The following is a 19,614-nucleotide window of genomic DNA, read 5'->3' as shown; positions in this document are numbered from 1 at the left end:
ATATGCCGCTTTTCCCTACCCAAAGGAGGCTCAAAGCGGCTTACAGTCACCTTCCCATTCCTCTCCTCACAACAGACACCCTGTGAGGTGGGTGAGGCTGAGAGAGGCCTGATATCACTGCCCAGTCAGAATAGTTTTATCAGTTTCATCCACACAATAGCCTTGCAGGGTAGATCAAGCCCAAGGTCACCCAGCTGGCTGCATGTGGGGGAGTGCAGATTCGAACCTGGCATGCCAAATTAGAAGTCCACACTCCTAACCACTACAACAAACAGGATTGTGGTTATGAGAATAAAATGCATAAGGAGAGAACAACTATGTAAGGTACTTTAGGAAGAAGAAAGGGGTAGAAAAATCACAAACAAACAAAAAAAATGTATTGTGTTCCAGAGGGCCTGCAAGGAAGGGCTGTTCTGTCAGGCCTACAGTTGAGGCCAGGAAATTTACACTGACCTCCCACCTCACAAAATCAGAAATGCACCATCCACAAACACTAACCACCCAGCAGAAATGGCGTCCCACTTTATGAGATAAACAGAACAATAGAATTAAATATAATTTAACTGATACTTTAACTTGAAAAGTTTAATTGCTATCAATTGTTATCAATGTAATTTTATCACTGGTACATGCCTTAATGGACATGCCCCTCCAAGCCAAGCAGGATGGGCAAGTTATAAAAATAAAGTTATTATTATTTCCAACTTGGGCCAAGCAATCTATGTACTTTTCGTCCTGCCCTGCCTCAAAGAAGATCAGGGCAAATGTACCTGGCTCCTCTCTCCAGATTTTATCCCTTACAACAACCCTGTGAGGTAGAACAGAGACCACTGTGTCCAAGAGCACACAATAAGCTTGATTGCAGAGTGGGGGCTTGGACTTTACTGATATCCTTGGTTGGATGGAGGTAGCACAGTCTCCTGGTAGATCTTCAGCTCATGACAGAGAGCTCAGTGTCCTTTCCCTCTGATTACTGAAGTCTTGGGAAATTCATCCCATGTGAGAGACAGGCACAACATCATAGGATGGAATCCAATAGCAGTGTATGTGTGTGTGTGGGGGGGGGGCGGGGAATCAAGACACTGGAAACCTTGCCCTTTTTTGGCCTAGAAGCTGGTCTCCACACAGCAACCCATAATGTTGGAAGGGGATTTCTCAGCATCTACAAGCCTGCTTTGCAGAGAGGGGTTGTTTACACATTTTTTTTTTAAAGCCTCCTGGGCTGCGTCATGCAGTTTCCTGACTACCCCATCCTGATGACCCAAATGACAAAATGTATTAGTTCCCGCTAATTTTATTTCCTATCCTCTCTTTTAGCTGCAGAAAACAGTCCCTCCAAGATGGCTGACAGCGCTTAACACGCAAAATTACAACACTGTTAAAATAAATTAAAACCGGTTCAGTAGATAAACCCAGATCAGTCCCCACCCACCAGATGCTGGTCCAACTCCAGCCACCAAAAGCGTGCTGAGTAACAAGGCAAGTGTCAATTTCTGACACAAGGTCTTTTTAAGTATTGTTGCTCCTTCACGGAGCACAGTGGCCGTAAACTCAAGGCAGTTTCTTTCTGCCAGCCTTCAGAATGGAAGTGTATTGTGGGGAGGGGGAGAGAAGGGGGCTTCCAGGCAGGTCTATTTGCTCAACCTTTCACTGCTGCCAACAGCGGAACAGTTGTGGCGAACAGAAAAGGGCCTTCCAGACTGGCATGACCCCAAGACTTGCAAAGACCATCCAATCAAGCCTACAGACTGTTTTGGAATGCTGCCCAACCAGCTGGCTGCTGGGGCTACCAGGCTGCTGCTGACAAAAAGACAGATGGTCTCTTGCTGTCAGCGTGGCCTCCGCTGGCACCTCACAGCTGGCCAGGGCTGGAAGCTGCCACTTGAAGCACTGCCTCAGGGATGGTGTGTGTGGGGAGGATGGTGCACAGGGGCAGAAGAAAGCACTTGGGTGGCTGCTTAGCAACCGCACACACCTGTCAAGGTCCCCAAATGCAGGAATGGTGGCCAGACGACTGCCTGCATGCTTCTGCTGGACAGACCTCTTCTTTCTGCCTCTCATTGGGGCGGGGAGATTATTATTTATGCAGCACTACCAATTTACTTAGAGCTTGGCAGGGTTGCTTGAGTAAAGACACCAGCCCTCTGCTCAACGGGAGATTATGATTTAACTTTAAAGCCACGAGGGAGACAGCAGGAGGCAGTGTGGTCAACTTTATTTGCTGGCTGAGCTCCTGGAGCCACTTGCAGAATATTGGTGCAGGAGAAGGGCCTGGCGGGAAAACCCAGCCACCAGAGAGGAAGGGGAAGGGCACCCTGGGCCTTCACTGCAATTGGAGGAAGGGGTTTAGCCACAGGTTTTCTCAAAATACAGGAGGGCTTGGCAGACGGATCTGGAGGACAGCAGGCCACCAGCCAGGGATAAGACGGTGCTGCTCCATTTAGCCCTGACCAGGGGCAACAGATGGAGTCATTTTCTTCAAAGCTGCTGTTGGCAGGCTCAGAGCCCACGGCTGGGACTCAGCCAGGAGTGCTGTGGGAGGAAGGGATGGGAAAACTCAGCCCCTGTCTGAGCAGAGTCTTTTCTGCTAGGGTCCATTGGCTCAGGGTCTCCCTGGTTCTTGTAATGCCCCATTCCATCCTTTCTGCCATTTCTGCTGGCAGCTCCATCACCGGCTTCTGCCAAGGGGGACAACAAAAAGCGACCCTGAGCATCAAACACTGGCAGAAACAAAGGAAAAGGAACCCTGGGAGGGCGCATGGGAGGAGGGGGTGGAAGAATTGCCTGGTGCTCTGTCACGATCCGGCTCCACTGCCTGCTGTCAGAGCCATTAGAAGCCTGCGGTTAGATTAGTAATGCAATCAGAATTTCATTCACTCTTCCTTCCATTTTTTTTTAGAGTTCTCCCTGTGGAGAAAGTGGAAGGGGGGAGGAACTACACCCAAATTATTTGGAAAACTGAACAGGCCCTGAGAGCCAAGCTCACACACTCACCTTCTTTGGACGCCTGCCAGAATTCAAACGCCACTTTGAACGCCTGAGCCACTGTGAGGGTGACGGCTTGGGCCTGCCAGGGGGCGGGAAGAAAGATACGACAGCATTAAAAACGGTGCATGTTCATCATGTAGATTTAAATCATTTGGAGGTTCTGTTCAGCTGAGATGTGTTAAACCAAGGAACTCGTCCCTCCTTCTACAGTTTGACAAAGTCCCACATTGCCGTTCCAAGAATTAATTTAATATTTATGCCAGCTTTGCACTGGGGGGGGGGGGGGGAGAGAGAGAGAGAAGGAGAGAGATCTGTGGTTTTCCGAGGGTGAATTCACACAATTCCTTTTGAGGGTGCCTATTCGCAATCTTTAATAAATGACCCTGTAGCAAAGGGGTCATTGGAATACTCCAGTGCTTTTAGGCCTCATGAATCATACTTGCATAGATGGCCAAAATGAAGAATTTCCAACAACACAGTAAATCAATAGTAATATGTTGTGGACTAAATATTAATGTGCAGGTGGGATAGGGAACTTACTGGCCACTAATCACACACACACACACACGACTCATATTCTGGAAGAAGACCAAGATCACTTATGGAAAAACTCTTAACCCCGCACAGGGTTCCTCATCTTCAGATGCACCAATGCCCTTTCCTCACTGAACTGCTAAGTTCATTATCTTCATGGGTGTACCTCAACTGCGTACAGAAATGCTCATAAATTACCACATCACCAACACGTGCTTCCTGTTGAGTTGGCCCTCCCAGCCTACGATATCATTCTCCTTTTGGGTGTTGACCAACATCAATGCATTTGAAAAAGGAAACTGGAAGGAGAGGAGGCACATGTCTCTGTCTCAATGTTCATTTCACACTCTGCCTCCAGAGAAGAAGAGGAGAAGCCCCTCAGGAATAGAAGAAGAGCTGATTTTTTGTACCCCACTTTTCACAACGCAAGAGTCTCAAAGTGGCTTCCAACTGCCTTTCCTCCCTCTCCCCACAACAGACACTCTGTGAGGGAGGTGGGGCTGAGAGAGCCCTGAGAGAACTGTGACTGGTCCAAGGTCACCCAGCTAGCTGCATGTGGAGGAATGGGGAATCAAACTTGGCTCACCAGAATAGCCCCCCACCGCCCCCCACATTTCTACTGTGCTTATGGTGCGCATAAGAAGATCCCTGTGGGATCACAGACTAGACGATCCACCTGGTCTAACATTCTCTTCTACACAGTGGCCCAAAAATTACTCTGGATGCTCAACAAACAGGGCATAGAAGTCAAAGCCTTCCCCAGATACTGCCTAACAGCACTGGGTTTCAGAGGTTTACTACCTTTGAATATGGAGGTTCCCTTTACTCACTATGGCTAGTAGCTAGTGATAAATCACCTAAATTAACCTTTTTTTGAAGCCATCTACGCTTGTGGCTATCACTGTGTCCTCTGGCACTGAATCCCACCATTAAATGACATTCAAAGCACTGCAAACTCGCATGTGCGACACTCCTGTGCACTCTCGCATGCACGGGAGTGTCACGCATGCGCTGCATGCGCGGCTGAGCGATCACCCTCCCTGCCGCTGCCGGTCCGCAGCCTGAAGAAGGTTGCGGACCACTGCTCCCCATGGTTCACACTGATTAAAAAGGACCATGTTAGAGCCTCCAACCTGGTTAATATTTCCCTCCATAACCTCAGAATTGCCTTTACTCCAGTTCAGTTTCAAACCATGCTTTGCCAGCTGGATGCTATTCCCTACGACTGCTGGCTTCATGTATCTGTATATGCACAGCTGTGGTTGCGTTTTACCCTGCCCTCTTTCTATAAAGCCCAGAAACAAATTTCTCACAGCATTTTTAATGGGCTTACATTCTTCTTCAGACTCAGACCATTTCTGCACCGGAGGCTTCATGGCTTCATGCCAGGCTGCAGGGTGGAGTTTGAGCCAGGGCAGGTCGCCCCACCTCTTCCTGCTCCAGCATGGGGGTGCATTTGGCCTGGTGCACCTTGTCTGCTCCAGATTTGTGCCATTGTAACCATTTCTGCACTGGGAGCTTAGCTGCCCTGGTTCCCATGTGGGAGCACATATCCGGGGTGGACAAGGTGCACCAGGCCAAATGCTCCGTCATGCTCCTGACAAGCTTATTGGGCTTCGATTTTTCTTCAAATTCCGAGAAGCCTCTTCTTTTTCTCCTCTCAGCTGCTGATTCATTCGTCTCCTATTCACCGTCACTCTTTGCTTTAGCAGCCAAGGAAATACAGGCTGGAATCACATCCAAAGAGGAAAATGTTTTTATGTGATCAGTACTTTTTGGTTAGATTGTTTTAATACTCATATTTGTAATTATGTTATACATGTCAGACCGGAACAGCCTCTGGCCGTAGACAATAAACTTTATCATATTGCAAATGTAAACTTTGCTAATACCCAAACAAGGCATTGCCTGTTTTTCTCCTTTCCATAATACATCTTCTCTCTTCCAATACTTTTTACACAAGCTTGCGCAATTTAATTTTTCATTAACTGGTCTACAGATTAAATTTCACATAATTAAAACTATAAACCACAGTTGCCTAGCTCTTAGTCTTTAGCTATTATAGCACAGCCTGGTCATGGAGCCAAAACTCCCTATCAGGCAGCAGAGATACACAACAGTCAGACATCACATCAAGCCAACCTCAGACCTGAAACAAATCCCACCTTTTCAGGGGAGCTCGCTGGATGAGCCTGAGCCACCACACACACACTCTCTCTCACCAACTTCACAGGGTAGTTGTTGAAAAATTGAAGCACAGACAAGGAGAAAGCCATCTCACATGCACACTAGTACGTAACTGGGAGTAAGTTTCAAGTCTGCTTTCCACCCAGGGCTTTAAACCAGCTCTCCCCATTAGATAAAGTTTGCCTTTTCAAATCCTCATTCTCTGTTTAACATCAGGAAGTTCTGGATGTGTGGAAGGGTGATGTTCCACTGATTTGAGAGCAAAGTCTCCTCGGTAAAATCAGCCTTGCACATGAATATAAAAAGCTACTAGTCCTTTTCCCACCTTGCACCCGACCCCATCACATTAGATAACCTGCTCACAAGTAGCTGTGCTGTTCATCTTCAGCACTGGGAGAACCATCTTTCTTCTTATGTGCTTGCCAGGGATTTCTTGCTGGGCAGAGATTGGGGCAATTCTAATCGCTTGAAGGAAAACAGCATTTCTTAAACCTGGACCAAATTTCTCACTAGGAAGGCAATTTGATCCGGACATCTGAGCTATTCCCATCTTTGGTGAAAGAATGCATGCTTTTTTAATGGGGTATGTGGGGGGGGGGGCAGAGGGGAATACACACACATACACACACAAGCCCCCTGCCAGGTCTCCTTAAATATGGTAATTAAGTACAAAACTCTTCCCAGCTGTTTACAATTTCAACTGTCACATCCCAATCAAGTTTAATGGAGCACACAGATACTGGTGAGAATTGCCCAGACGCTAAAAATATAGCCTAATTACATGCTGGGGAATGGAAGATAGGCAGTCAAGGTCCGCAGCCCACTTCAAGACAGTATGTCCCCACTCCAAAGTTTCTTTAATGTTAGGTTGGCATTCTTGCCCATGGATAAATCAAAAGCAAAGGGAAGGCTTAACATTTGGAAGAAGTTCCTGACAGTTAGGAGTGGCTCCTCAATGGAACAGGCTTCCTCAGGAGGTGTTGGGCTCTCCTTTTTTTGGAAGTTTTTAAGCAGAGGTTAGATCTGTCAGAAATGCTGATTCTGTGAACTTAGGCAGACTGTGAATGGCTGGGCAGGAGGGATCATGTCGGTGCTTGGCTCTTGTGGCCTTTTCTTGCATGCCCAGGGAAATTCCAATCGCCACTCACAACTACCTGCCCGCCCACAGGGACCCCAATTGCCAGACTGGCCAGGGATTCTGTGTGTTTGTGTGTGTTTTTGGGGGGGAGCATTTTCTGGCCATGGAATTGGGGTCACTGTGGGCGGGCAGGTAGTTGTGAGTTTCCTGCATTGTGCAGGGAGTTGGACTAAAGTCCCTTCCAACTCTATGATTCTAAGACACACAGCAATTCTATGTGATAAAAGGTCATTCTGAAAAGGACAAAGAGGGCAGAGGCACGGGTTGTTGTGGGTTTCCTGAGCTGTATGTGAACAGCTGCTGGGCATTTCATTTACTTCTTGTGTGTATGCGTGTGACATACCATATTCTTGTCTTATCTGGGATTCCCCCAGGGGATGGACTGGAACTAGGAAGCACTTTTCCATTAGGAAGTCTATCTAAGAACTTTGTAATCTGATCTAGGAGCATCTCATCCAAGTCCTCTGCCTGGCCTAGTGGTCTATAGCAGACGCTCCCAAAATATTATTTCCTACTTCTTTTTATTTTTACTCAAAAAGACTCTCAGCTGAAATCTCATGCTCAGACAGATATATTTCCTCACAAGTATATATATTCTTAACACATAGTGCTACTCCTCTTCCCTTCTTTATTTGTCCCTGTTAAATAAATTGTACCCCTCAATCCTATTATTCCAGTTGCGAGAGTTATCCCACCAGGTTTCTGTAATGCCTATGAGATCATAGTCCCCTTCCTTTATTAGGACTACTAGTTTTTCTGCTTGTTTCTTCCCATACTCTGCACATTAGTGTAGAGACACTGTAATCCTTCAAATGCATACCCCAGGCATTTAGTTTCTGAACTTTCCTGTAAGTTAATAGTTCCCTGCATATCTGCCAATCCCTTTAAATCTGCAGTGTTCCCATCTACAGTTATCTTGATCAAACTAGGCTTTGAATGTATGTCTCAATCTCCCCATGAGACTTAGTTTAAAGCCCTCCTCACCATGTCTGAAAACTCTTCGCAAAGACATTTCCCCCCCAACCTCATAAGGTGCAAACCATCTCCTGATAGAAGAGCCTCATCATGGTAGCGTGATCCATGGTCCAAAAACCCAAAACTTTCCCGATGACACCAATCACGTAGCCAAGTCATTTATCTGTGTTATTTTTCTTTCCCTCCCTAAGCCTCAACCATTAACAAGAAGAATGGATGAAAACACAACCTGTTCTTCCTTCCTTCACTTCTCCCCCCCCCCCCAAGGCCACGTAGTCTGGCTTCATATGCTCCAGACTGCACTGGGCAGTATCATTTGTTCCCACATGAATGAGCAGGAAGGGATATCTGTCCTTGGGCTTTACAACAAGCCTTTCCACCCTTCCTGTGACATCCTTGATTCTTGTACCAGGTAGACAAGAAGTCCATTTGGCGAGAAGTGCAGCCAGACAAGAAGTCTGGTCAACAGACCTTCTGAGCTTCAGGGAGTTGGGGGAATAACCCCTTGTTCCTGTGTTCCAGAGTCACTATCTACAGCCAGATACTGGAAACGATTTCTGAGTGTCAGAGGGGCAGAATATCTCCTTATTTTTTGACACCTCTGGGTAACTTCTTCCATCTGCTGTCCTCTTATATTGGGTTCTCCTCTGATTGGTGAGACACCTTTCCCACCTCTCCCAATTGCCCTCCAAAAACTGCTCCATGAGTTCTTTCTAAGAGCTCTTCACCCTCCTTTTTAGAATGAAGTGTGGACAGGGCAGGCGTTCTTCTAGCTTCTGTACCTTCTCCTCCAGGAGCGCTACTAACTTGCAGTTGGTGCATATATATTTAAAGTTACCCTGAGGTAAAAATACAAACATGCCACAGATAGCGGAAGTCACAGCCTCAGGTCCATTCCCAGCTATGCCACTTCAATCCATTGCAGGAAGAAGCAGACCCTTCTGCAAACTCTGGAACACTTACACAGAATCCTCCAGTTTGATCCACAAGCCAAGAGTCCTTTAGAGCAGGGGTAGTTGACCTGTGGTCCTCCAGATGTTCATGGACTACAATTCCCATAAGCCCCTGCCAGCATTTGCTGGCAGGGGCTCATGGGAATTGTAGTCCATGAACATCTGGAGGACCACAGGTCAACTACCCCTGCTTTAGAGTCCTTTAACTCTCCTGCAAGCTATATACCCTCACACACTGCAAGAAAGCAAGTGACACTCACCAGTAGCTCCCAAGCTGGCACTTTCTCCTGATCATAGTGAATCCTGGTCATAGTGAAATGACGGATTCTTCTTCATGCCCACAGACTTCAGATTGGGCTTGGTACCTTTCCATTTTGTGAGGTTTAGAGGGTACCTATGGAAAATGCTAAGCCCCTGCATGGAGCCAATGGGCGTGACTCTTGCTCTAGGATGCCACAGGGTCCAAAGATGCTGCTGCCCTGGCTAGTTTCTTCAGGATAGGGTTTCACAGCATAAAGAATGCAAGCCAAAAAAAGAACCGAGAAAGGTAAGCTGCCACTGCCAAGAGGCAATGTGTAATGCAAATAGATTAAACTAAATATAATCTAAGAAAATTTATAGTATGTTTCAGTAAACTTATTTATTCTAATTTTGTTTTGCAAAAAAATCTCCTCAGTATTAAATCATAAAGCATTATATTAATGGAGGCATTCCAGTAGTGTTTCGAGGTGCAAGTTAAAAATTCGAAAACACAGTTGCACACAGTTGAAGACTAATCAACATCCGATGCTTCAAAGCCGAGCTGAGAAGCTCTGATCTCATTTTGCCCTCCAAAAACGGAGCTGGCTATTTATCTTCCACAAGGGAGTTGGCTTTTTCAAGCTGCCAAAGGCAATCAGTTTAAATTGAGGTTTATAGAGGTAAACCATCCAATTTTTTGAGACTATCCATCAACGTGATGTTAAAAGTCTACTTCCTAAGAACTTTGACATTTCCAGTTTTGAGGATCATGGGGTATCTGTGGAAGGTCCTGATCCCCGGCATGCAGCCAACTGGCATGACTCCCGCTCCCAGGATTCAGCAGGGTCCAAAGATGCTACTGCCCTGGCTCGTTTCTTCAGAGCACCTTCTCCTCCTGCACCCTCTCCAAAAACAAGGGTGTGGCAATGGGGTCCTCACGGGGCAACAAGAGGACGCTATCTGCTAGGAAGAAAATCCCTTCTTGAGAGCCAGCTTGGTGTAAAAGAAGACCACTTGGTTTTTATACCTCACTTTTCACTACCCAAAGGAGTCTCACAGCAGCTCACAATCGCCTTCCCTTCCTCTCCCCATAACAGACACTCTGGGAGGGAGGTGGGGTTGAGAGAGCCCCAACAGGATTGCTCTGTAAGAACAGCTCTAAGAGAACTCGGACTGACCCAAGATCTCCCAGCTGGCTACATGTGGAGGAAGAGCAGGAAATCAAACCTGGTTCTCCAGATTAGGGACTGCTGCTCTTAACCACTACACCAAACTGGTGTAGTAGTACTCTGGAAGCCTTTTTGAAAACGTTATTAGTAGTGGATATATGTTCCACTATATATTTCTGGTAAGGCCTTGGAGGAGGAGTGAGTCTCATGGCTTAATTGCTACTGAGCATTTAACACCCACTCAGGGCAGCTGTCCCACCCCTGAGTGCCTCCTCCTCCTCCAACTGGCTTGCCTGTCTGTCCAGCAGCCAGCCAATCGCCTTCCGTTCCCCCACCCCTGACAACCCCCTCCTGCTCCCACTTTCCTCTGAGCCTTGGAGGCTGCAAATCCCTGCTCTGTGAGAGCTGCCCCTGCCAGTGAGTTCCCTAACAGCTGCCTACAGCCTTTCCAGGTCCTGGGGGGAGGGAGAGTCCATCCGCAGAGTTCTTCAAACGCAACCCCTAATCTAGCACCCACTGTATTCCTGAATGCAACAGGCTTGGCCTGTAGTACATTTTAGCAATATACGCTCTACGGATTATACCTCCAAAATAAATAATCCATTAAAAAGTCTGACCAGGGACAGGAATGGTAAGTGCAAATAGAAGACTGGGGGCTTGCCTCTTATAAGGGCTCTGTTGCCTCCTTTGCCTTTGAAGTAGCCATGAGACCAAAGAAGAGGAAACGCCAGTGTCAAACATGCAATGTGCTCTGGTCCCACTAGCTGCGTCAAATGGCTGAATCTCCTTTGCCACGTTGGGGTGCAGGCACTGTGCTGATAGACGAAGCACAGCAATGGTTTCGCTCTGCCTGGCCTGGTGCCCTGGCAACCGCCTTTCCGTGTGCCGTCCTGAGAACAACATAAAAGGGGGAAAGGCAGGACCGGAGGCTGCCACTGCCTCCATATCCAGCACCTGAGGACACCGCCCACCCCCCACACCTCATGACAGAGCTGTCTCCACCCAAGAACCCTAGTGAGGCTGTTGCAAACTGCTACACCAGGGGTAGTCAAACTGTGGCCCTCCAGATGTCCATGGACTACAATTTCCAGGAGCCCCTGCCAGCGAATGCTGGCAGGGGCTCATGGGAATTGTAGTCCATGGACGTCTAGAGGGCTGCAGTTTGACTACCCCTGTGCTACACGCTGTCCAACCTGCCGCTTGGCAACTCCAAATTAAGGGAAGTCCCTTTTCATACTGACCATTTTCCGTTTTGTGCAGAGGAAGGCGTGGCACTCCAGGGTCTCGTTGTGCTGACTCTGGGCGATGTAGGCAAACACTTTGTCATGGGCTTTATCGGCCGTGCAGTAGGATATCCTGTGGAAATCGGCAAAGCTCCACATTACAGGCACAAACGTTTTTTTTTTTTTTTTTTTTAAGGCTGCAGATCCAGACTACGGCACCCAATTCCCAGCTGCCCCCGACATGGTGAGTCCTGGATATCCTGCAGTAGGAAGATCATTTGTTTCTCTCTGTCTTTCCAAAGCTCTAAGCAAAGGCTTTTTGCACCATAGAGCAGTGGTCCCCAACCCCCAGTTCGGCGACCGGTCCCGGTTCGTGGATCAGTCGGTACCGGGCCGTGGCTCCTCCTCGTCCTCCTCCCCAGCTGCTGCCTCGGGGGCTGCCCTGCCACTCTGCCGCAGGCTCACCTTTAGTGGTCTCCAGCGGCCGCCATGGCTGGGGCTTCCCCTCAGCATGGGACTGTGCAGCTGCTGCTGGCAGGACCCCCAGTGGGTGGCGGGGAGTAAGGGGCGCTGGTGGGAAAGCAAGTGGAGCAGGGGCTCAGGCAGCAGTGATGCCCCATGGCAAAAGACTACCCCTCCTCCGGGCCTCAGGAAAATTGTCAAGTGTTGACTGGTCCCTGGTGATAAAAAGGTTGGGGACCACTGCAGAGTATTGACCAACTTAAAATGTAGGGCCAACTTGATACCCAAAATACTGGCCTTTTGGAAGAAGTCTCCATAGAAACTAGCTAGCTATGGGAGAAGACTGGCTTTTCAGACTCTTAAGTGGTAGCTTAACCCTTTCCTCTCCGCTTGGTTTCCGCTTCACAGACTCTTCCTTCCCCATTTGCATCTCACTGTATGAGAGAAACAACATAGGTGAACATCACATGGATCACTGCTAAGTATTCCAGGGCCAAGTAGGGTGCTAGTAGTTTGGCTTGGTGAAGGTGGTAGAATGTCACCCGTGCTACTCTCGTGACCTGAGCCTCTACTGAGAGGGAAGCATCCAGGATCACGCCAAGACTCCTAGCGGAGCCAGCCATTGAAAGCTGCACACCATCCAGGGTGGGCACGCACGCTTCCTCACATGGATCCTGCCTGCCTAGCCATAGGGCCTCCTTCTTTGAAGAAGAACTTCAGACGACTCTGCCATTTCAACCACCCACAGTAACCCCTAAAACAATAATTAAAAAAAAAACCATTAAAATCCATTAAAACCCGTCTTTGTGACAACCCCCCTTCCCCGCTCACAGATTTCACACAGTTGCCTCAGGGGGAGCATACCCCAGGTCAGGGGTAGTCAAACTGCGGCTCTCCAGATGTCCATGGACTACAATTCCCAGAAGCCCCTGCCAGCGAATGCTGGCAGGGGCTTCTGGGAATTGTAGTCCATGGACATCTGGAGGGCCGCAGTTTGACTACCCCTGCCCCAGGTAGTCTGATGACCTGGCTAGCATAGGGAGGGGCCTAGATCTTGGCTGCCCTGGCATCAACCAAAGAACTGGTGGAAGAGCTCCGTCTTGCAGGCCCTGTGGAATTGAGAAAATTCTGTCAGGGCCCTCAGCTCTCCCGGGAGCTCATTCCACCAGGTCAGGGCCAGGACTGAAAGGGCACACCTCCCTCAGGCACACCTCCCTCAGGCCAGAGATCTTAACTTTTAAGACAGATGGTCTTAAAAGTTAATACCAAACCTTGAACCTTATCTGGGCTGCAACTGCCAGCCAATGCAGCTGCCTCAGCACAGGTTGGATATAGGCCTTCCAAGACGTTCCTAGCGGCTGCATTTTGCACCAGTTGCAATTTCCACATCAGGGACAAGGGCAGGCCTGCATAGAGCGAGTTACAGAAGTCCAGTCTGGAGAGGACCATTGCATGGATGACTGTGGCCAAACAATCTGAGGACAGAGAGGGTACTACTAGCCTCGTTGGAAGTGCAAGAGGTAAGCTTCCCTCTATTCTCCATAATGGAAGGAGCGAGAAGTCTACTTAAAAAAAAAAAAAAATAACATCCGGGAATTTGTATTGCTATATTAACATATTGCTAAGTCAAGCTTGAAGAGCCTCTTGTGGCGCAGAGTGGTAAGGCAGCTGTCTGAAAGCTTTGCCCATGAGGCTGGGAGTTCAATCCCAGCAGCCGGCTCAAGGTTGACTCAGCCTTCCATCCTTCCGAGGTTGGTAAAATGAGGACCCAGCTTGCTGGGGGGTAAATGGTAATGACTGGGGAAGGCACTGGCAAACCACCCCGTATTGAGTCTGCCATGAAAACGCTAGAGGGCGTCACCCCAAGGGTCAGACATGACCCGGTGCTTGCACAGGGGATACCTTTACCTTTACCTTTAAGTCAAGCTTTCCCAACCAGGGTTTCATGAAATACCAGCATGTTGGCAGGGACTCATTGTAACTGTAGTCCATGGACATCCTGAGAGTTAGTTTAGCCACCCCTGTTCTACCGCCTGTGGGGGAGCACTCCAGCCTAAGTTTCTAAGGGTTGGAAAGGAAGGAGAAGACACAGCACAGCACAAGAAGGAAAGAGTGTCTGTTCTCCCACAGAAGCCCGTTATCTTCCACCTTTGAGCTGCCATCACTTGGTACCTGCCTCCTCTTCGTCTGTGCCTCTTACTGCCTCTCTTATGCTAAATTGTGGGTTGACCAGCATTAAAAACACACACACACTTCTAAGAGCAATAGTTGGATTCACTCTTGAGAAGATGGCACCGAAGCCAGGACTGGTTCTATTACAAGGTAAGATGAACGCAGGTGGATTTGGGGAGGTGGTCACCTCTGCCTTGCCCTCACCTCCTCTTTCCCACCCCTCCCAAAGCCACAGTGTTCTTCCCATCCTCATTTCCCCAGGTGTCTCAAGAGAATTCAGGAAGCCCTACAGGGCATGTGCAGCTTGCTGTTGTGTTACAGATATCTGGGGAGTTAAGTAGAACGGGACTTCCTGACCACCCACAGAAACCTTCTACAACCCTCTTGTCAAGCCTTTTGCTCATGATTAATTGCAGCAAACACCTGCCTACTTATAGCAAACATACTCCTTAAATAAACAGCACCTTCCTCTCTTAAAGCATCCTCCTACGGACAATGGCAGGGCTAAGGGGACTGGCTCCCCCCCCCCCCAAAAATAAAATAAAAATGTGATCATAGTCTTGAAAAATCCATGCTGAGACAGGGAGAAATTGGGGCTGGTGACAGAGAATGAGGTGGCTGGATGGAGTCACTGAAGCAGTCGGTGCAATCTTAAATGGACTCCGGGGAATGGTAGAGGACAGGAAGGCCTGGAGGATCACTGTCCATGGGGTCGTAATGGGTCGGACACGACTTCGCAACTAACAACAAAAGTTTAGCTGTCAAATGAGGGAATTTGTAGCACTGCCACTATTGGGATGCATCAGCTATCACTGATTTTTGTTGGTCTTAAAGGTACTACTGGACTCTGATTTTATTGCACTGAGCAACCAGCCATCTTTATTTTAAAAGCCACCTCTTGGTCTTCACATGGAGGTCGTACAGTCCTGCTTTTCTAAGACGCTGTTTCCTAAATGGCGGGATGAGGCAGTGCACTAGGCAAGGGGTGCACCTGTTGCACCCACCACCATCCCCCACTGACTACAGCCCTGTACAAAGAGCCTGTATATTTTATGCATGAGGGTTCATTCCTCCCTGTAAAAACCACTGCCTGCTCCCCCAGCGGAGTTGCTTGACTTAAAAAGCCACATTCAAAATTTATTTGCATTGCATTAGGTTCTTGTTGTGCTGCAAAGTGGCCTACATCTGTCCAACGTGGAGCTTCACTGTTTTTTAAAAATAAAGGCACTTGCGTTCCTTCCGTCATTTTGTATCGTTTGTTTTCTAAGCTGTTAAATGTTGGAAGTTTTGGGTTTTTATGGAACAGCAGTACTACAGTCTTCAAAATCTAATTGACACCCCCACCACCAAAACAAAGCGTGCCAGAAGGACATCTTCCTATGCCAAGTGACATGTCTCATCTTTACTAATCTTTAAAAGGAAATGCCACTCCCAACAGCCTCTGAAACAAATGAGTTTTCCTACACGGGCTATGCGAGAAGTCATAGCAAAGAGAGCCACAAATGTCACCCAGAATTGCTTTCAACTAACCCATGGCCAAAGAGAATGTGGCTAACGTCGCAGGCAGCGTTTCAAACCTGCAGACAGAAATGAATGCTTCATCGTGGATCCTCAGAAACAATACCCTCCTCCTTCCCATCTTATAGAACAGAGGAAACATTGAAAGCAACAGGTAGCCAGTTACCCAAAATGGCCCAGAAGGGTTATGTCAGAGGCAAAAATGTAAACGCATCAAGCCAGGCTGAATCTCCATGGCCTGTTTAATAAATAGGTCTGAGCAGCTGTAAGAACTTCATTAGCAGAAAGTATCGCAACAAGAGGGCAGAATAACATGTTCTGCAGTTCAGCCCGCCCAAATGTGGGGAGTCTTATGAACCCACCAGGGAACGGAGGCATTACTCTGGGGGAGGTCATCTTGGAGGACTGCCTCTAAAAAAGCTGCTGCTGCAACAGAAGATCTCTGGCTCAGCACCAGGTAATTGGATGTAAGCTTGTAAAGTGTTATTTTCACTGCAAAAGTGGTCTTTTTTATTTTACAAAATTTTATTTTTTAATCTTTTTTTTAAAAAAGGAAATTTATACCCCACTTTTCTAACACAGGAGGGAGAGGGGGGAGATTATTTATTTATTGTGGTATAGGCAGGAGAACCAAGGATTGTCTGGCAGCCAGGCAAGGACATTTGGAGGTGGCTTGCCAGTGCCTGCCTCTACCCAAATTCTTGGGAGGTCTCCCATCCAAATACTAACTAGGGTCAACCCTGCTTAGCTTCTGAGATCTGATGGGATCGGGGTTGTCTGGGCTGTCCAGGATAGGTGTGCGTGTGTGTGTGTGTGTGTGTGTGTGTGTGTGTGTGTGTGTTTCAGGGGGAGGCGTGCTAAAGGGAACTAAAAGAACACTGATTCACTCTTCCACAGATTGTCTTGGTTTAATTCATATTATCATCTCCCTGCCAGTGGGTTTGTACCAGCTCTCAAAGAGGTACAAAACAATTGCCAAGATTGGGGGGGGGGTATTGTTTTACTGGAGGTGGCTGCATTAGGGGGTCAGTCAAACAGAAGTACCATTTTTAAACCTTATTTCTATACTAAGATTCCCCCTTCCCCAAACTTTAACCATGTTTTTGTAGTGTGTCCGGAACACTATTTTTTATTTTTAAATTACAATCTCCCCCCAACTTTAGCTATGTATGTTTCTGATTTGGTTTTAAAACCATAAAAGGCAGAAATGAATTTCCTAAGTCAATTAAATGCTGCAAAAAATAAATTCTCCATTGGAAAGTCACAAACCTCTTGCCAATTAGTTCCCCAGACGTTGATGCAGCTCCTTCTCCTGCCCTCACTAAAGTACTGGATTTGGCAGGCAGGAACAACAACGACAAAAAAAGGCTAATGCAACAGCCATCACACTGATTGCATGGATTTGCACTGCATATTTTTAGTACAGCCAGTTAGTTTCCCTGGTGTAAGAACTAAAGGGCTTCCCAGAGATGCTTCACAAGAATAAGGAAATGACAGAGGTGGACCGTTGTCAGGGATTCCAAGTTGTCAGAGCACATTTATGCTAAAGCACTAAACAATGATCTGGAAAATGCAGCTGGTAAAAATGCAGCAACTTATTCATTATCTAGGACTAGCTGGTGGGGAAGGGTTGACAGCCATCAGATGCGGCCTGGAGATATCCTGAAATTACAACTGATCTGTAATCCACAAGGATCTGATACCCTGGAGAAAATGGACAATAGTCCACCCGCAGCATTATACTCTGCTGAGGTTCCTCCCATGTAGGCTTGTCAGCCCCCCATCCTGGTGAAAACAGGGTTCCCCTGCCACCAGGCCCCACCCATCACCAAACAGCTGGCCAATGGGGAAACTTACCAGAAGAAAGAGGGAGACCAGGGCAATGTTGCCAGTGACTTCTGGTATGTCACTTACAGCAGGGGTCGTCAACCCCCAGCCTGCGGCCCGGTATTGGCCTGCCAGTTGCTGGGAGGGACCTGGCAGCCCTGTTCCCATGCCCCAACCCTAGCCTTCCCTAGTTCTACCACCCAAATCTCCAGGAATTCCCCAACCTAGAATTGGCAACCCTATGGCAGGGCCATGTTATTCCGATTCTGAGGTCCATTCACCAGCTGTCAATTAGTTCTTGGGTCCAGCATAAAGTGCTAGTGCTTACTTTTAAAGCCCTTCACAGTGTGGGGCTCCCATGACCACCTCACCCTGCATGTTTCTATATGGAACCTTTGTCCTTCCCATCAGGGTCTGTCAGTACCACCCCCACTCACCATCTTGACTAAAGCACCTTGGGCAACAGTCTATACCTGAGCCTCCCCATTGGCTGCCCCATCCCTCTGGAAGCAGGCAGGCAGGCAGGCAGGCAGGCAGGCTCTTCCCCTCCTGGTTGCAAATTTGGAGGCGTCTGAGCCTGGGCAAAAGGGGAATATCTACTGGTGGGCAAGTAGTGGGTATTTTTAATTGTCTTTGCTGCTGTTTCTATCTGATTTTCTTTATATTTCTGTGACTGGCCTTGGATCCCAAGGTGCTCAGGATAAAGGTGGGTTAAGAAATATTTTAAATAAATACATAAAATTATCATGTGAGTGGCTCCTGTGTTTACTATTATGAGACCTTGTACATGCCACTTTCAAATGAAGGGCTCACAACCACCAGAGTTTGGCCAGCGGAAACTTTATGGATCATTAATCACACATCCATTTGCAGTAATGTCAGATATATATTTTCAGAAGTGCAAATGAGCATCCTTGCACTGGCATTTTCACTGATTCCTTGTTCTGCATTTTGATTTACTCTGGCTCTTTAATTGTGAAAAGTCGCTGATGTCTGCTATTAGCAGGCAGGCCCCTCCTCCCACCAAGAGCCAGTTTGGTGTAGTGGTTAGGAGTGCGGACTTCTAATCTGGCATGCCGGGTTCGATTCTGCACTCCCCCACATGCAGCCAGCTGGGTGACCTTGGGCTCGCCACGGCACTGATAAAACTGTTTTGACTGAGCAGTGATATCAGGGCTGTCTCAGCCTCACCCACCTCACAGGGTGTCTGTTGTGGGGAGAGGAATGGGAAGGCGACTGTAAGCCGCTTTGAGACTCCTTCGGGTAGAGAAAAGAGGCATATAAGAACCAACTCTTCTTCTTCTTCAAGGGGCAATTTACAGAGAGAAACCCAGAAACACCCTTCCTTTAATATCATGGTGAAATATTATTTGCTATGCACTGTCTGGTCAAAATGACACCAAAACAGCTGTCAGACAGTTCATAAGTGCAAAACACCAACATGGATGTATCTAGGAGATGCCTGGACATAGAAGTTATCTTTTGAGAATGTGAGACTGACTCACTACTCCCGCCACACTCCAGGGAGATGCATAATTTAGGACAATAATTTTCCCAGGAAGTAGCAACTAAGCTTGTCAATTTTCCAATTGTGCTTCTGTCACGCCTATCGACCTGAAGTAGCATACCTAACACCCATCCTAAACTTCATAGCTTCCCATCCAGTACTCAAAGGAGTAATCAAGAACCATTCTTCACTTATGGGTCATCTTAGGCAAAACAATTATTATCTCTCTCCTGGGAACCCAGCGAGGTTCTTTCTCCAGACAAATCTATCCTATGTCTCCAAAAGTCATTGACAGACACCAAAGATCTCATCAACTCATTGTTTTAGGGGTTCACACATCAGCATTGCCCTGGGGGAAAATTTTCCTATAAAATATGGACATCTGCCCCAGTCTGTGTTTGGGTGTGCTGGCCCCCATACTTTTGTGTAAGGCCTCCTCTTTGTCCTCCTCTCCATGAAATGCTGAATCTGCAGACCTCTCTTCACATCCTGATTGGTAGATATCACCCTTCCCAACAATGCCATCTCCCTATTCACCTCTTATATTCTTAGCCACATTTGTTCGTGTATTTTAAGCTGTTTTTTGTGTGTTTGCTGTACTCCATAAAAAGGTAAAGGTATCCCCTGTGCAAGCACTGAGTCATGTCAGACCCTTGGGGTGACGCCCTCCAGCGTTTTCATGGCAGACTCAATACGGGGTTGGTTTGCCAGTGCCTTCCCC

At 47.6% G+C, this 19,614-nt stretch overlaps 1 protein-coding gene across 2 annotated transcripts in view; it reads right to left on the bottom strand.

Annotated features, from left to right (window-relative positions):
* LDLRAP1 (low density lipoprotein receptor adaptor protein 1) overlaps window positions 1-19,614 on the bottom strand; it is an 85,145-nt gene that overhangs the window by 25,007 nt on the left and 40,524 nt on the right. For both annotated transcript variants that reach the window (XM_077337646.1, XM_077337645.1), the window contains 2 exons: window positions 11,426-11,540; window positions 2,995-3,067 (listed from right to left, as the gene is read on the bottom strand). In XM_077337646.1, the coding sequence (XP_077193761.1) occupies window positions 2,995-3,067; window positions 11,426-11,540 (188 nt within the window). The remainder of the gene's footprint in view (window positions 1-2,994; window positions 3,068-11,425; window positions 11,541-19,614) is intronic.

This window comes from Paroedura picta, chromosome 5, assembly GCF_049243985.1.
Source record: "Paroedura picta isolate Pp20150507F chromosome 5, Ppicta_v3.0, whole genome shotgun sequence".
NCBI classification, from domain to species: Eukaryota; Metazoa; Chordata; class Lepidosauria; order Squamata; family Gekkonidae; genus Paroedura; species Paroedura picta.
This window is presented reverse-complemented; position numbering and strand designations above follow the sequence as displayed.